Raw genomic sequence first — 15,215 nt, forward strand, 5'->3', positions numbered from 1 at the left:
ATTAGTTTTTCATTAGATTTTGTTGGGTTCTTATTGGTTTGGGATTCTGTCTGGGTTGTTTTTGTTGTTTCGTGTTTGATTTTTAAAATATTCTTTTTTTTTCCCTTAAGCGGCATTTTCAGCCCCTCGGTGACTTCCAAGAACCGGAACTGGGATCAAATCCAATCCCCGGTACCCCGCCTTGGCCCCGCCCCTAAACCACCCCCGCTCTTTGATTGGCTGAACTCATGTCCATCACTGTTTCGCCGTTCCATTGGCTGGCGCTGGGAGCTACCGACCAATCAGCAGCGCTAAGGGGCGGGCCGGGGGCGGGTTTCCCGCGCTGTGGCGGGAAAGGAGCCGCGTTTGGCGCGAAACGGGAGCGCGGCGGGGGCGGATCGCGGGGTCTGAGCGGATCGCGGGGTCTGGGCAAATCGCGGGGCCTGGTCTGATCGCGGGGCCAGCCGGCTTCCCTCGGCTCTCACCGCCTTCCCCGGCAGCAGCAGCAGCAGCAGCAGCAGCAGCGGCAGAGGGATCCGTCCCAAGGCGGCCGGCAGAATGGCGGCGCCGGCGGGCGGGCTGGAGGATGCGGAGCTGCGAGAGGCGCAGCGCGATTACCTCGATTTCCTGGACGATGAGGTGAGACGAGCTGGGAGGCGCGGGTGCTGCGTCTTCTGCATGTCTCCCGGGGTTGGGGGATAACTGATCTGTGTCCCCATGTCCCCTCCCCACTGTATCCTGGGGGATTGGGGAGCATCTCATGCCTGTGCGCCCTTGCCCCATGTCTACTCCCGAAGTTCGGGAACGCTTGGTCCCTGTGTCCATCCGTCCCCCCTAATCCATACCTCCGGGGATTGGGAGCTCCCTGATCCTCCCTGCCATGTACCCCAGGTGTCTGGGAGCCCCTGGTCCCTGTCTCACCCCCGGTCCCTGTGTCCCCCCCATTCCTACCGGGGTTTATGGAGCACCTGGTCCCTGTGTCCCCTCCATTCCTACCAGGGTTTAGGGAGCACCTGGTCCCTGTGTCCCCCCCATTCCTACCAGGCTTTAGGGAGCATCTGGTCCCTGTGTACCCCCCCATTCCTACCGGGGTTTAGGGAGCACCTGGTCCCTGTGTTGCCCCTTCCTGCTCAGCCAGTGGGATAAAGGGGATCCAGCTCTGCAGGAATGGGCCCCTGGGGCTTTTTCAATAGGCTGACATGCAAAGTGAGTTGTTTTTTGGGTGTCTTTCCCCCCACTCCCACTTGCAGGAAGACCAAGGGATTTACCAGAGCAAGGTCCGGGACATGATCAGTGAGAACCAGTATCGGCTCATCGTCAACATCAACGACCTGCGGCGCAAGAACGAGAAGAGAGCCAGCAGGTGGGTGTGGGACCCCTGGGGACACCTGGGGCACTGGGCTTCAGAGGGCTTTCAAAGGTCCAGCCCATGTTCCGCAGGTCATTTGTCACAAGAAAGCACCAAACCCTTGTCGTCTGGTGAAAGCCGGGGCCTCCCCCCTCTCACAGGGAACAATTCCTTCCCAATATCCCATCTAACCCTTCCCTCTGGAAGCATGAAGCCATTTCCCCTTGTCCTCTCCTTCCATGCCCTTGTTCCAAGGCCCTGTCCAGCTGTTTTGGAGTCCCTTTAGGCGCTGGAAGAGATTCTAAGGTCTTCTTTTCTCCAGGCTGAGCAGACCCACTTCTCTCAGCCTTTTTGAGAATGCTCAGGGATATTTTGGACCAGCCTTGCCAGTCTGGCCAGGGTCACGTGAGGCTTTTTAGATATACTTGGAATTGTTCTCCTCTTAGCTGTTGGTGCCAGTACACCTTACAGCCAGTGCACCTCACACAGAGCTGTGATAGGCTTCAATTTTTTTTCACCTCCTGATAAACTTGTGGAGCAAGCAGGGGTATGGGAAAAAGCGTTGATGAGGAAAGGGTTGACCCTTTTTTGTGACCTCCCTGTGCTGCAGGCTCCTGAGCAATGCCTTCGAGGAGCTGATTGCCTTCCAGCGTGCCCTGAAGGATTTCGTCGCCTCTGTTGATGCCACCTATGCCAAGCAGTACGAGGACTTCTACATCGGGCTGGAGGGCAGCTTTGGCTCCAAGCACGTGTCCCCACGGACACTGACAGCCTGTTTCCTCAGCTGCATCGTCTGTGTGGAGGGCATCGTGACAAAGTGTGAGGCTGGGAAACATGGAGGGACCGGGGGTTTGCTGTGGAGGAGCTGGAGCCCTCCAGGAGCTGTGGTGTGGAGAGGGACTTGGGACAAGGGTCTGGAGGAACAAGACAAGAGGATAAGTGGGAGTGGTTTTACACTGGCAGAGGGTAGGATTAGAAGAGGGTAGGATTAGATGGGATACTGGAGAGGAATTATTGGTTGTGAGAGTGAGGAGGTCCTGGCACAGGTTGCCCAGAGAAGCTGTGGCTGCCCCTGAATCCCTGGAAGTGTTCAGGGCCAGGTTGGAGTTTGGAGCAACCTGGGATAGTGGAAGATGTCCTTGCCTGTGGCAGGGAGTGAAACTGGATGATCTTTAACGTTCCTTCCAATCCAAACCATCCTGTGATTCTGTATCCTGGCAACCTGGGCCAGGGAGCTTGGCTGAAGGTCTTGAGTGTTGGGATGCTCTTTAAAATCAGCCAGTCCTGCCCATGTTTGACAGTGAGTTGTGACCCAAATGATTGTAATGTTGGAGACCCTTTTGGGGGCTGTCTGCTGACAGAGGGGCGGCACATCCCAGCCCCTGACTCCTCCCTTTTCCAACCCCAGGCTCTCTGGTGCGTCCCAAAGTTGTCCGGAGTGTCCATTATTGCCCGGCTACCAAGAAAACAATTGAGCGCCGATACGCAGACATGACCTCCCTGGATGCTTTCCCATCCAGCTCCATCTACCCTACAAAGGTGAGGTGAACCAGCAGCAGGTTCCTCTAGGGAGAATGTGCCAGCTCCAGGATGGAGCTGCTGAGCCCCAGCCTCCAGTCCTGCTGAACAGAGTGGGTGATGCACCCTGTGTCCTCCCTGCTCTCCTGAAAAATTGTGCTCATCTTTTAATTTGGGTTCCTGCTTTAGGATGAAGAGAACAACCCACTGGAGACAGAGTTTGGCCTCTCAGTCTACAAGGACCACCAGACCATCACCATCCAGGAGATGCCTGAGAAGGCCCCGGCAGGGCAGCTGCCACGCTCGGTGGATGTGGTTTTGGATGATGACCTGGTGGACAAGGTGAAGCCTGGGGACCGCATCCAGGTGGTGGGGACATACCGCTGCCTGCCAGGGAAGAAAGGGGGCTACACTTCAGGCACTTTCAGGTGGGTGTTCCTGGGGCTTCAGCCCTCTCACCCTGTTTGGCTGGGTCTCTGGAAGGTGAGATCTGGCACGTGGCCATCAGAGAAGTGGGTCAAACAGTGGCTTAAATCACTTGGAAGTGGTTTGCATCTTGATCCTGTTTATGAGATATGCTGAGTTGGAAAGGACCTACAAGGATCACTGAGTCCAATTCCTGGTCCTGCACAGGACATCCCAGCAATGCCACCCTGTGCAGCCCTGAGAGTATTGTCCAAACTCTCCTGGAGCTCTGGCAGCCTTGGGGCTGTGCCCATTCCTTGGGAAGCCTGGTCAGTGCCTGACCACCCTCTGGTAGAAGAACATGATATCCAAAACAAACTTGCCCTGACCTAGCTCCAGCCATTCCCTTGGGTCCTGTCACTGGTCACCAGAGCACCCAATTGGTGTCACTTCTCCACTTCTCCTCGTGAGGAAGCTTTAGACTGTAGTGAGGTCTCCCCTCACAATATGCAGCTGTGACTTTCAGGTGTGCCCAGCAGGTTTTGGATGCTTTTAAAAGATGCTTCACTGATGGTCCTGCACAGTCAGATGGAGGGTGCCACAGCTGTCAAAGTTTCCCACCCCATTCCAGGGCTTCCTAGAGCAAGTGATGGCCCTGTGGAAGTTTCTGCTGTGTCTCTGTGGGGCTTGCAGAGCTGACCACAGCTGTGTCCCTTCTCCAGGACCATCCTCATTGCCTGCCATGTGAAGCAGATGAGCAAAGACCTCCGGCCTCTTTACTCTGCTTCAGATGTGGCCAAGATCAAGAGATTCAGCAAGAGCCGCTCCAAGGTATCTGTTTTGTCTCCAGACATGAAGTTTCAGCTTGGCATGTGGCTAAGGAGGTTCTTGTTGCAAGTAGCTCTTCAATGAAGTCTCTTAGCAGGTTGTTGGATTATCTAACTAATTTTATTTGAATTTTCTGCTTAGACAATGATTTTGTTTTGTTGTTTTTCTTGCTGCTTCTGTACTGCTTGCTGAGCATCCTTCCTGCTGGAAGCTCTGCTGTGTCTTGACCCTACCAGCAGGTTTCCAGAGAATTTGCTCTGCAGGAGAAACACTTCTTTTCTCACCTCAGACTGAGTTAATGGGGTTCTGCCCCAGCCTCTCATGCTCAGAGCTTTCCTTTGTAGCACAGAGAGTAGCAAGCCTTGCTCTCACTGCTTCCAATGCTTGTTTGGGTGACAGTGACAAGATGGTCCTGGACTTCAGATAAATCCCACTTTGAAAGAAAACTCTGGCCAACAGTCTTCTCCTTTCCAAATAATTTTCATCCATGTGGCTCTGTGATAGAAATAAGCTGAAATTTGGGCTGAAATGAAGTATTTTGAAGTACTGCTTGTTCTTGCTGGCTCCAGCCCATGTGACAGCCATGCTTTGCCTCTTCTGCCTAGGATATCTTTGACCAGCTGGCCAGATCCCTGGCTCCCAGCATCCATGGGCACGAGTACATCAAGAAGGCCATTCTCTGCATGCTGCTGGGAGGGGTGGAGAAGATCCTGGACAATGGGAGCCGCATCCGAGGAGACATCAACATCTTGCTGATAGGTCTGGGAGGGCTGGGCAAAGGCACCTTTGGCTGGTGTTGTTGGGGTGAGGGAAGGTTCTGGATTTAGTTTTGTGGAGTGGCTGAGGTTAGAAGGACATCTGGAGGTTCCTGGTCCAGGGATGTGTGCAGGGCTGAGCCAGTGTCACTGGTAGGTCAGGCTGTTCTGGGACTTGTCCAGTTGGTTTTGAACATGTCCAGGGATGGAGATGTGTCCAATGTGGAGTCATCAGCACAAGAAAGGTGTGGACCTGTTAGAAGGAGTGCAGAGGAAACCTTGGACAGGAGTGCAAGGAGAGGACCTGCACTGCTCTGGAGCCAGGCTGGGAGAGCTGGGGTTGTTCAGCCTGGAGAAATCTCCAGGGATAACTTGAAGCCCCTTCCAGTGGCTAAAGGGGCTTCAGGAAAGCTGGAGAGGAGGGACTTGGACCAAGGACAGGACAAGGGGGAATGGCTTCCACAGCCGGTGGACAGGGTTAGATGGGATATTGGGAAGAAATTCTTCCCTGTGAGGGTGGGGAGGCCCTTGCACAGGGTGCCCAGAGAAGCTGTGGCTGCCCCTGGATCCCTGGAAGTGTCCAAGGCCAGGCTGGACAGCGCTTTGAGCAACCTGGGATAATGGAAAGTGTCCCTGCCCATGGCAGGGGATTAGAGCAAGGTGATCTTTAATGTCCTTTCCAACCCAAACCATTCCATAGTTCTAGGGGATTCCATGACCTGTGTGAGCCATTATCCCAATGTTTGCCCATGGTCAAAGAAACTTTTTTTTGTTTCTGATCTCCTATTGGAGTTTCCTGTATTCTGAATTGTCCATATTGCTTCTTGTCCCATCCCTATCACCTCATGTCTCTTATCTCCATCTTCCCTCTTTCCTCCCATGGAAGAAGTGGGAAGATCATCTGCTTACCTTATTTGATAAAGTCTGAACAAAACTCTTCTATCCCCTCTCCCCTCCACCTCCCCCTGCTCTGAACCCCCCCAAACCAGACACAGGGTGATGGTGCAGTTGGTATCCAGGGGATGAGTTATTCCTAAACGTGCCATTCTCCATCCCAGGAGACCCTTCTGTGGCCAAGTCCCAGCTGCTGAGGTACGTGCTGAGCACAGCACCCCGGGCCATCCCCACCACCGGCCGCGGCTCCTCCGGCGTCGGCCTCACCGCTGCTGTCACCACGGACCAGGAGACAGGTGAGGAGCACTGGGGTGGTGGCTGTAACTCCTGGCAGGGACTCTGTGACATCCAAGGCTGCTCATCTCAATGATCTGGGAGGTCATTTCCAACCTTAGTGATTTTATGGTGTTGGTTCTGCAGTGACGCTTGCAGGACCTGCTCCACCAGAAGCTTTATGATTATTCGGGATCATGGGATCCTGTGTTTTGGGATATTTTTTCCACCTCTCTTAGGTGGTGGTTTTCTTTACTCTTCTTCCACTTGGTGCCACATCTGAGGGCTAGTGTGGAAACCCAGGGCAGCAGGAATATTTCTCTGTCTGCTCTGGGCTGCCCTGACTTTCACCCTCATTCATGGAGAAAGTTTCCCAGACTTCAAGATAGACTAGAATCCACAAAAGTGTGAAATAGATTATAGAGAGTAGTGTAGGTGTATCACTTGGGGAGAAATTTAGGTTTTGGGATTTTTAGTATGTTGTGGATGGAAGCAAGATGGAGGGCACAGGGTGTCATCCTGGGTTTCTTCTTCATGCTTTTTCTTCCTCCTTCTTCATGGGTTTGGGTGGCATTTTGTAATTGGGCAGAAAAGTCCTCATTGTGGGCTCTGTGGGATCAGTTAGTGGGTTAAAAGGGAAAATAATCTAGGTGTCAGTTCTTAATTGGATAGTTTAGTCTTAAAAGACCTTGTAACAAGAGACTGTTGGCCATTTTGTGCCTTTTAATGAAAAGCTGCCGAACTCACTGTAGTGAGACTGTTATACTGATAAGAAATATTAAACACTTGAGTCTGGACACAAATTACTGTCTCCAGTGCCTTCAATCCAGACCCAGAAAAACCAATGAAAAACCAATGAAAAACCTGTGGTACCCCACAGGCTAGCAGCATCCTTCCTCATGGGAACACATTCCTAACCCTGATCCCTACCCTAAGCATTCTCTGCTGTAGAGTTGGGTCACAGAGCAACCACGAAGGATTCTGCTGCTCCTTGAGGTTCACCCTCATCCCAGGGGTGATGGGTACAGCAAGGCAGGAAACGTGTGGGGCCAGTGGGGGCTGTCTGACCCTGTTTGCCCCCATCCCATCCCAGGGGAGCGGCGGCTGGAAGCGGGAGCCATGGTGTTGGCCGACCGGGGCGTGGTGTGCATCGACGAGTTCGACAAGATGTCCGACATCGACCGCACGGCCATCCACGAGGTGATGGAGCAGGGACGGGTCACCATCGCCAAGGCTGGCATCCAGGCCCGCCTCAACTCCCGCTGCAGCGTCCTGGCTGCTGCCAACCCCGTCTACGGCCGGGTGAGTGCTGCTGGTGCCCTTCCCTGCAGAAGGGAGGAGGCAGCTCGTCAATTCCAAAAGGTCCCCCATGTTATAATAGCCTCCTATGAGCTAGGTCTCATAAGCTCTTGGAGGACTATAACACACCCAAGATAGCTCAGCTACCCTTGGAGGCATAAAAATCAGCAGGATGGCTTCTGTTGCAGTGTTGGAAACAAAAAAGTTTAATTAAAAAGCAAAATAACAAATAGAGAAAAACAGAGCCAAGTGCAAGAGGTTCTTGCTCCGGGTAAAACACCTTACAAAAGCGATTAGTTTCTTTGTTCTTTTCTTTTTCTAGATAATTGCCCAGGTGGGACTTTTTGGCTTCTGTCTAATTAGCTCTCCTTAAGTTTGAGGTGAAGTCCCCTAGGCCTGTGAGGTGTCTTTTCACCTAATCGAGGAGAGAAACTTCTGGGCTTCTTTCCTTTCTGAGGGGACAAAGGATAGTTTTGTCACTCCATCAACAGGGAGCACATTCCTACACTCCCAAACAAGTGACTTGGATGTGTGGCACAGCAAAAGCCTTGTTGGTTTGGTGTCTGTTGTGGTCATGGCTTTGCTGGAGGAGAGAGGAGCTCCTGGGGTTTCTCACCATGTTTTGGGTGTTTGGGCAGCCTAGTGGACCCTATGCTGGTGATGAGCCTCAGTCTTGGTGTCTGATCAGGGATCTAAAAAAATATTTGGTTTCCTTGGAAATAAGAGCCTTGCAGGAGGGGAAAAGTGGCTGTACTGCTGCAGCAGGCTGGGTTTGTTGTGGTATCCATCCATCCATCCATCCATCCATCCATCCATCCATCCATCCTTTGAGGCCTGGCCTAAGGAGGTCCTCCCAACCTTCCTGGCACCCAGGACTCTCCTGTGAGGCTCTCCTGTAACCCTTCATGCTGTCCTTCCCCAGTATGACCAGTACAAGACCCCCATGGAGAACATTGGCCTGCAGGACTCCTTGCTCTCCCGTTTTGACCTGCTCTTCATCGTGCTGGACCAGATGGACCCCGAGCAGGACAAGGAGATCTCGGACCATGTCCTGCGGATGCACCGCTACCGCAACCCCAATGAGCAGGATGGGGATGGTGAGTCCCATGCCTCCTCAGCCAAGGGATGAGCCCCTTGGTGGCAGCTCTTGCTTCAGAGGGTAAAATCCTGTTCTCTGTACATTCCCGTTTCCAGCCATGCCCCTGGGCAGTGCTGTGGAGATGCTGGCTACAGATGACCCTGACTTCATGCAGGAGGAGGAGCAGGAGCTGCAGGTCTATGAGAAACACGATGACCTCCTGCACGGGCCCAACCGCCGCAAGTGAGTCCTTGGAGCTCCCTGGGGGTGTCCAGCACTGTGGGCTCATGGGTTTGGCCTGAGCATCCAGACAGTGCCAGGGATGCTCCAGCTGATCCATGTGTAGGATGCTATCATGATCTGTCCTTACAAATGGGTTTTGTGATAGTTCATGGATTGATCTCAGGGTGCAAAAAGAATCCACACGGTACAAGGGGGGTTTGCAGTGATGATCAAAACAAATGCATTTTTATTGAGTGATCACAGCAAAATGTGGTAGAGGGATTAAGGGAGAGAAAAAGATAAAGAGAGAGAGGGAAGGGAGAGAGGGATATAGCTACCAAACATAGAAACAAAGTCCTTTGGTCCAGTCCAGCCAAGGATCCGCCTGTTACATCGGGGAGATCTCAAAATCTCTAGTTAACTCAGAGGTTTTTTTTATGATAACTCTATTGAAAATTGCAAGGGGGGAGGGAAACAGATACAATAAAGAATAGATGTAACATGTAGTCCATGTTCTCAGCAGTAAGCGAGAGCCATTGTCATCTTGGTCTAGTGGTCACAACCTGCAGGCAAACATCTCGCTTTGGTCAGCTTGCCTCCCCCCACACACCTGCCCCGGGCTGGGGGTTTCAGTCCCAGTCCTTGGAAGGAGCAGAGGGGCCTTTTCACATGGGGGTTTCATGTCTCAGTCCTTGATGGAGAGGCTCCTTACATCTCAGTCTGTCTGTCACTGCAGTTGTAGACAAGTGACAGACTCTCACAGATGCTAAGGGAGCCTTGCTTGACCTCTTGTGCTAGGCAGGTGGGGAACATCCAGAGCTGAATTCCCTACACACCTGGATGCCCCTGAAGGAGTGTAAATGGATGGGAAGCCCATCCCCACTGTGGCTAATATGGATGTACATGCATTCCTGCAGGGAGAAGGTTGTCAGCATGGAGTTCATGAGGAAGTACATCCATGTAGCAAAGATGATCAAGCCCGTGCTGACCGAGGAGGCAGCGAGCTATATTGCTGAGGAGTATTCCCGCCTGCGCAGCCAGAGCCAGATGAACTCAGACGTGGCCAGGGTGAGCCCTGGGAGCAGCTCCTTCTTGGGCCAGGAGGAGGGAAACTGAGGCACAGCCCTCTCCTTATGGGTGTTTTCCACCTTGGCCTTGTGAGGGTCACACAAACACCTCTCTCTGTCCCCTCAGACCTCCCCCATCACAGCCCGGACCCTGGAGACCCTGATCCGCCTCTCCACAGCCCACGCCAAGGCCAGGATGAACAAGACTGTGGATATGCAGGATGCTGAGGCAGCTCTGGAGCTGGTGCAGTTTGCCTACTTCAAAAAGGTGAGGGGGAAAGTGTCCCTCTGTTCCCAGGGGATCCTGAGATTGGAAAAGGTTGGGCTTGGTGCAAGCTGAGCACCCTGGGCTGCTGGTGTGAGCTTCCCTGGACACAGTGTGGGATCAGGCCATCACTATGGGATTTTGGGTGCTTGGGGTTGGTCCCTAAAAGCAGCTTGAGTTAAAATGAGGTCTGAGTCCATCCTGCCTTTGCCACACAGGTGCTGGAGAAGGAGAAAAAGCGCAGGAAGCCAGCGGAGGATGACTCAGAGACTGAGAAGGAGGAAGATCAGGAGTCGCAGGACAAGGAGGAGCGCAGGACAAGGAGGTAGGAGCCATAGCAAGGGAGTGGGAGGGACATGGTGCAAAGGGCACCGGCCTCTTCTGAGGTTGCCATGGGGAAATATTCCATGTTTTGCTCAGCCAGGTGATTTGTCCCACCCCATTTGTAGTAGAGGGACATCATAATTTAATGGATAAATAGCTGGCTGTATAGCACTGGCGCAGGGTTCCCAGAGAAGCTGTGGCTGCCCCTGGACCCCTGGCAGTGTCCAAGGCCAGGCTGAACAGGAGCAACATAGGATAGAGGAAAGTGTTCCTGCCTATGGCAGAGGGTGGAACAGGATGATCCTTAAGGTCCCTTCCAACCTAAACCCTTGGCTGAGCTCTCTTTTCCTCTCCCAGAAGGAAGAAGGCGCGCACGGAAGGAGAGGAGGGCTCCTACGACCCGTACGACTTCAGTGATGCTGAGGAGGAGATGCCACAGGGTGAGTCCCTGGGTTTGGTGACACCTGGCTCCTCCTGAGAGTGCTGCTGGGTTTGCACAGCCTGGGGAGCAGCAATGCTGCTGTCACCTGTGGTTCCTGGTATGGTACAGTACCATTCAGAGCCACAGATCCATATGGGACAGGGTTAGATGGGATTTTAGGAAGGAATTCTTGGCTGTGAGGGTGATGAGGCCCTGGCACAAGTTCCCAAAGAAGCTGTGGCTGCCCCTAAATCCATGGAAGTGTCCAAGGGCAGGTGGGATGGGCCTTGGAGCAACCCTGGATAGTGGGAGGTGTCCCTGCCCATGACAGGAGTTGGGCCTGGATGATCTTTAAAGTCCCTTCCCACCCAAACCATTTTGTCATTCTATTGCTGATTAATTTTTTTTCCATCCACCTCCAAACCACAGCATAAATAACAGTATTGGGAGGCAGTTTGGCATCACCCCCAGTCCTGAGCCCAGTATTTTTGCTCTCTGGATACTTGGTCACCAGGCACAGGGTGAAGGTAACTCTTCCTTCTGCTCCAGTTCAGGCACACCCTCCGAAAACACCTGAATCCTCAGGAGATGGTGAAGGGAAGAAGGTGGAATTGTCTGAGCCAAGGTGAGTGGGGGCTGTCCCTGTGTGTCCCACCTCCCCCAGTGGCTCCAGGCTGTTGTCCCATGCTGGAGATGGATCTGTGATGCTCCCAGCTCCAGCTTCTGCCTTTCCTATGGAGTGCTGCTGCTGGAATGGGGAAGGGCTGAGGCATCCTGGGCTGGGAACAAGTGGAAGGATTTGTGCCTATTCTCCAATCTCCAAGGGTGATTCCTTCTCTTCTGACCAGGTTGAAGGCATTCAAGGCTGCTCTCCTGGAGGTGTTCAAGGCCTCCCATGCCCAGTCTGTGGGCCTGAAGAGCGTGATGGAATCCATCAACCGCGACAACCCCGAGCCCTTCTCGGCCGCCGAGGTGAAGCTGGCCCTGGCCCACATGCAGGATGACAACCAGATCATGGTGTCTGATGACATTATCTTCTTAATCTGAGCCTCTGGGTGCAGGAGCCCAAGTTGTTCACGGACTCCCAGCCTGGAGACTCTTTGTGTTTAAATGCTTCATGTGGCTGAGCTGGATTTTGGGAAGCTCAAGTCTGTGCATTTCCATGCTGTGCATTTCTGGCCAGGAGCTCTGGAAGTTCTTGCTGTCTTCAGAGTGGAGTATTTGGGAAGAGGTTTCTGCAAGGAGACAAAAGGAAAAACCTAGGAGCAAATTGTCAGTGTTTTTAATGTATTGTTTTTAGCTTTGGTGTTTAGACTTCCAGCTTTTAAATAAAAAAATCTGGATTAAGGAATCCAGCATTCAGTAGTGGTAATGAGAAGCAATATGAGAGCTCCACGGTTAGTGAAGCTTTTATTTCCCCCTTTGTTTTTCCATTTTGCCCCTATTATGTAGCCTAGCTCTGCTTGTCTCACAGGGAAAGGTGCCTAAAGCCTGTCCTGTTGGTTCTGTCCTTCCCACCCATCTTGTGGAGGATGATTGCTGGCAATGGAGGGCCAGGTGTAGTCTGATCTGTTCCATTGCCCATGGCCCAGCTCGAATTTCCAGATTTCACACCCCTGATGGGGGTTTTGCCCCCGGGCAAGGAACCTGGAAGGTTTCAGAGCTGCCCAGGGAATGTGTCCCTGGCACAGATGGATTCCATCTCCTCCTGCTCCTGCCTTTAGCTTGGGATCATGTCCTGGGCATGGCAAACTTCCAAGAAAAGCTGGACACACAATCAGACCAGTTCTGACTGCTTGTAGTCCAGAGCTGCTGAAGGTTTGGGTTTTTCTTTAATTTTTTATTTTTTTGTCCTGGTGAGTTTGAGCTTTGGAGAAACCCCTGAACAGGTTTGCTGTTGTCACTGCCTATCTCCAGACACTTGCACAGAGCCTCCTTTCTGGGTGCCATAAATCTTTGAGTTACAAAAATATCTTTACTGTTCTCTCCATGACTGGCTGTTTGGGGGGATATAGGATGTAGGACTTGTGGGGACACAGCTGCACTTATACATGTGGGATTTGTGCTGCTGTGGAGGGACTTCAGCTACCCGGTGCACTCTAAATGCCAAATATTGGAGCTCCTCTCATCCAACACAGCCATGACAGCAGGGTTGGAGGGGATTTTGCATGTTTGCAGCCTAAAGATATGTGGGTGGGTGTATTGTGCTGTACAGAGCAACCTTGGACCTTCAGCCAAGGTCTGGCTCAAAACTGCAAAAACTGGTGCAAGTTAAACACAGAATCCTCTTCTCTGGAGATGGGATGGGAGAGCTGGGATTATTCAGCCTCAAGAGGCTTAAGAGCCCCTTCCAGTGCCTAAAGGGCCTCCAAGAGAGCTGGAGAGGGGACTGGGACAAGGGATGGAGGGACAGGACACAGGGAATGGCTTCCCACTGCCAGAGGGCAGGGATAGATGAGATACTGGGAAGAATTTTTCCTGTGAGGTTGAGGAGGCTCCTGAATCCCTGGAAGTGTCCAAGGCCAGGTTGGATTTGCCTTGGTGCAACCTGGGCTAGTGGAAGGTGTCCCTGCCCATTCCATAATTTCATGATTTTGTGTTTTCCCTGCATTTGCAGCTGGGGAACCGCTAATACTGAATTTCCCGTGAGAGGACACCAGGAGGAGCTCCAGGGTAGAGAAATCTGGTTAATTCTGCATCCTGTAGCCCAGGGCTGGCTGTAGGCTGTGGGTGACTCCCTTCCCCCGTGTGGTGGTGGCCACTTCAGTACATCCTTTGCAATTGGAAGAGGAGTCTTTGTTGACAAAGGAAAAACTGCCAAAGGTGGCTGGAGAGGCAGGAGCAATCTGCTGGAAGTACAAGCCATGTTCTGTGCTGCAGCTGAAATTTTTATTTGACCCTGGAGATTTTGGAGATGACATTTCTATTTGTCATCTGGAGATTTTGGAGGCTGTGATTTCAGCCTTTAGCTGCTGCAGGCTGTGGAAGCTCCTCTGAGCACCTGGGCTTGTGGAAGGTGTCCCTGCCCATGGCAGGGGGTGGGAGTGGATGGTCTGCAAGGTTCTTTCCAACCCATATTATTCTGTGATTTAATCATCCATGAAAACCTGAACCTAAGTGTTTAACATATCCTGCAGTGCTGTTTCCTTATAGGAACTCAAGAGTAGAAGAGTTCTTGTAAGTGGAATTAAAATATTCTTTTATCTCCAAGTCCCCATCCCTGCTCCAAGCCCTGGATGTGTGAGAGGGAAAACCTTTTTGTGATAACTTTATATTCCTATATATAAGGGAAAAAAAATCTTCCCTCTGAGGGTGATGAGGTGCTGGCACAGAGTGCCCAGAGAAGCTGTGGCTGCCCCTGGATTCCTGGAAATGTCCAAGGCCAGGGTTTGGAGCAGCCTGGGATAGTGGAAGGTCTCCCTGCCCATGGCAGGGGATTGGAACTGTATGATCTTTAATGTCCCTTCCCACCAGAGTCATTCTGTGATTCTAGGAATAAAAGTATTTTTCCTCCCTTGCAATGATTCATGTTGGGTGGCCTCTTTTTGATGAATTTTTTTTAGTGAATTTCAAATCAAGTTCAATTGTAGGAAATTCTGGGTCAAAGAGGGAATCCCTGCTGAAGTTAGAAGCTGCTGAAGACACAAGAAGTGAGTGGAAAGTGGTGGTGGGGGTTCACAACCTGGTGTTTGGTGTGACATTGTCATCGCTTCGTCACACGTAACCGTTTCCACTCAACCTCATTCCTGCACAATCCAACCCATTTTCATGGCAGTGCCCTTTCCTTTCATGGTGAACGCTCAGGGGGAACAAAAGGAGGTCATCTTCTGGGCTAAAAGTGGATTTCTGGTAATTCTACCCTCTCTGGCTCCTCCACGCTCTGTGTCGCGTCTCAGTAGATGCGCTGGTGAATATTTGGGACAGTCAGAATAGGAACAGAATGTGTCACAGCACTGGTGTTGCCTCAGGTGGATTGGGTAACCTGAAATGTGATAAATGTACAGGAGGAGAGTGGCTGGGCTCTGAGCTGTCGGTTGAACCAGACCACAAAGTCATGACAACATCCTGCAGTGATGTAAAGCATCAGTCACTGGAGATTTCTGCTGCTGTGATTCAAGGGAGGTGACAGCAGGGACCATCAATCCCTTCTTGGAAAGTTCTGTGAATTTGTAAGAGGTTTCTGATTTTTGGTTTTTTTTTTGGTAGGACTGAAAATGTCATGAATCTGTTGATTTCCTGGATGACTGAAGATGAATTTGTGTGAAGAGTCCTATACTTTAGTCCTTTGCTTCCCGCTTGGCTACATAGCTTTGGGAAAGGTTTCTCTCAGGGCTTTTCTCCACAAATAAGCTTCATCAAGTCGTTATGTGGTTTTTATTAGTTTGGTTTATTTTTTTTTTTCTGCCATAACAATAGCTTTTACTCCCAAAGATACCTGTTGATGCTCCAGGGAAACACCACATGCACAAACTTTCCAGTTGGTGGCTGCTCCTTTCTGGCTCACGGGCTGCAGAATCCTGTTTCCACTTCCATTTCCAT

The 15,215-nt window shown here is 51.8% G+C and overlaps 1 protein-coding gene across 1 annotated transcript; it reads left to right on the top strand.

The window, feature by feature from the left end:
- The first annotated feature begins 537 nt into the window (after positions 1–537).
- MCM3 (minichromosome maintenance complex component 3) lies at positions 538–11,946 on the top strand. Its single transcript, XM_054291743.1, has 17 exons — positions 538–618; positions 1,230–1,342; positions 1,938–2,146; positions 2,736–2,866; positions 3,035–3,273; positions 3,973–4,081; positions 4,684–4,837; positions 5,892–6,023; positions 7,094–7,302; positions 8,222–8,396; positions 8,494–8,620; positions 9,517–9,667; positions 9,794–9,934; positions 10,150–10,256; positions 10,613–10,695; positions 11,226–11,301; positions 11,525–11,946. Exons 1-17 carry the CDS (start codon positions 538–540, stop codon positions 11,721–11,723), a joined length of 2,436 nt encoding a protein of 811 aa, XP_054147718.1. The 3' UTR covers positions 11,724–11,946.
- The last annotated feature ends 3,269 nt before the right edge of the window (positions 11,947–15,215 follow it).

Source organism: Melozone crissalis, unplaced genomic scaffold (genome assembly GCF_028551555.1).
Source record: "Melozone crissalis strain CALT ecotype California unplaced genomic scaffold, PUWL_Pcris_2 ptg000106l_1, whole genome shotgun sequence".
Classification (NCBI taxonomy): Eukaryota; Metazoa; Chordata; class Aves; order Passeriformes; family Passerellidae; genus Melozone; species Melozone crissalis.

Coding starts and splice junctions, on each gene's coding strand:
- MCM3 (XM_054291743.1), top strand. CDS start 538: ATGGCGGCGCCGGCGGGCGGGCTGGAGGATGCGGAGCTGCGAGAGGCG. Junction 4,082..4,683: donor TCAGCAAGAGCCGCTCCAAG/GTATCTGTTTTG, acceptor TCTTCTGCCTAG/GATATCTTTGACCAGCTGGC. Junction 8,397..8,493: donor CAATGAGCAGGATGGGGATG/GTGAGTCCCATG, acceptor TCCCGTTTCCAG/CCATGCCCCTGGGCAGTGCT.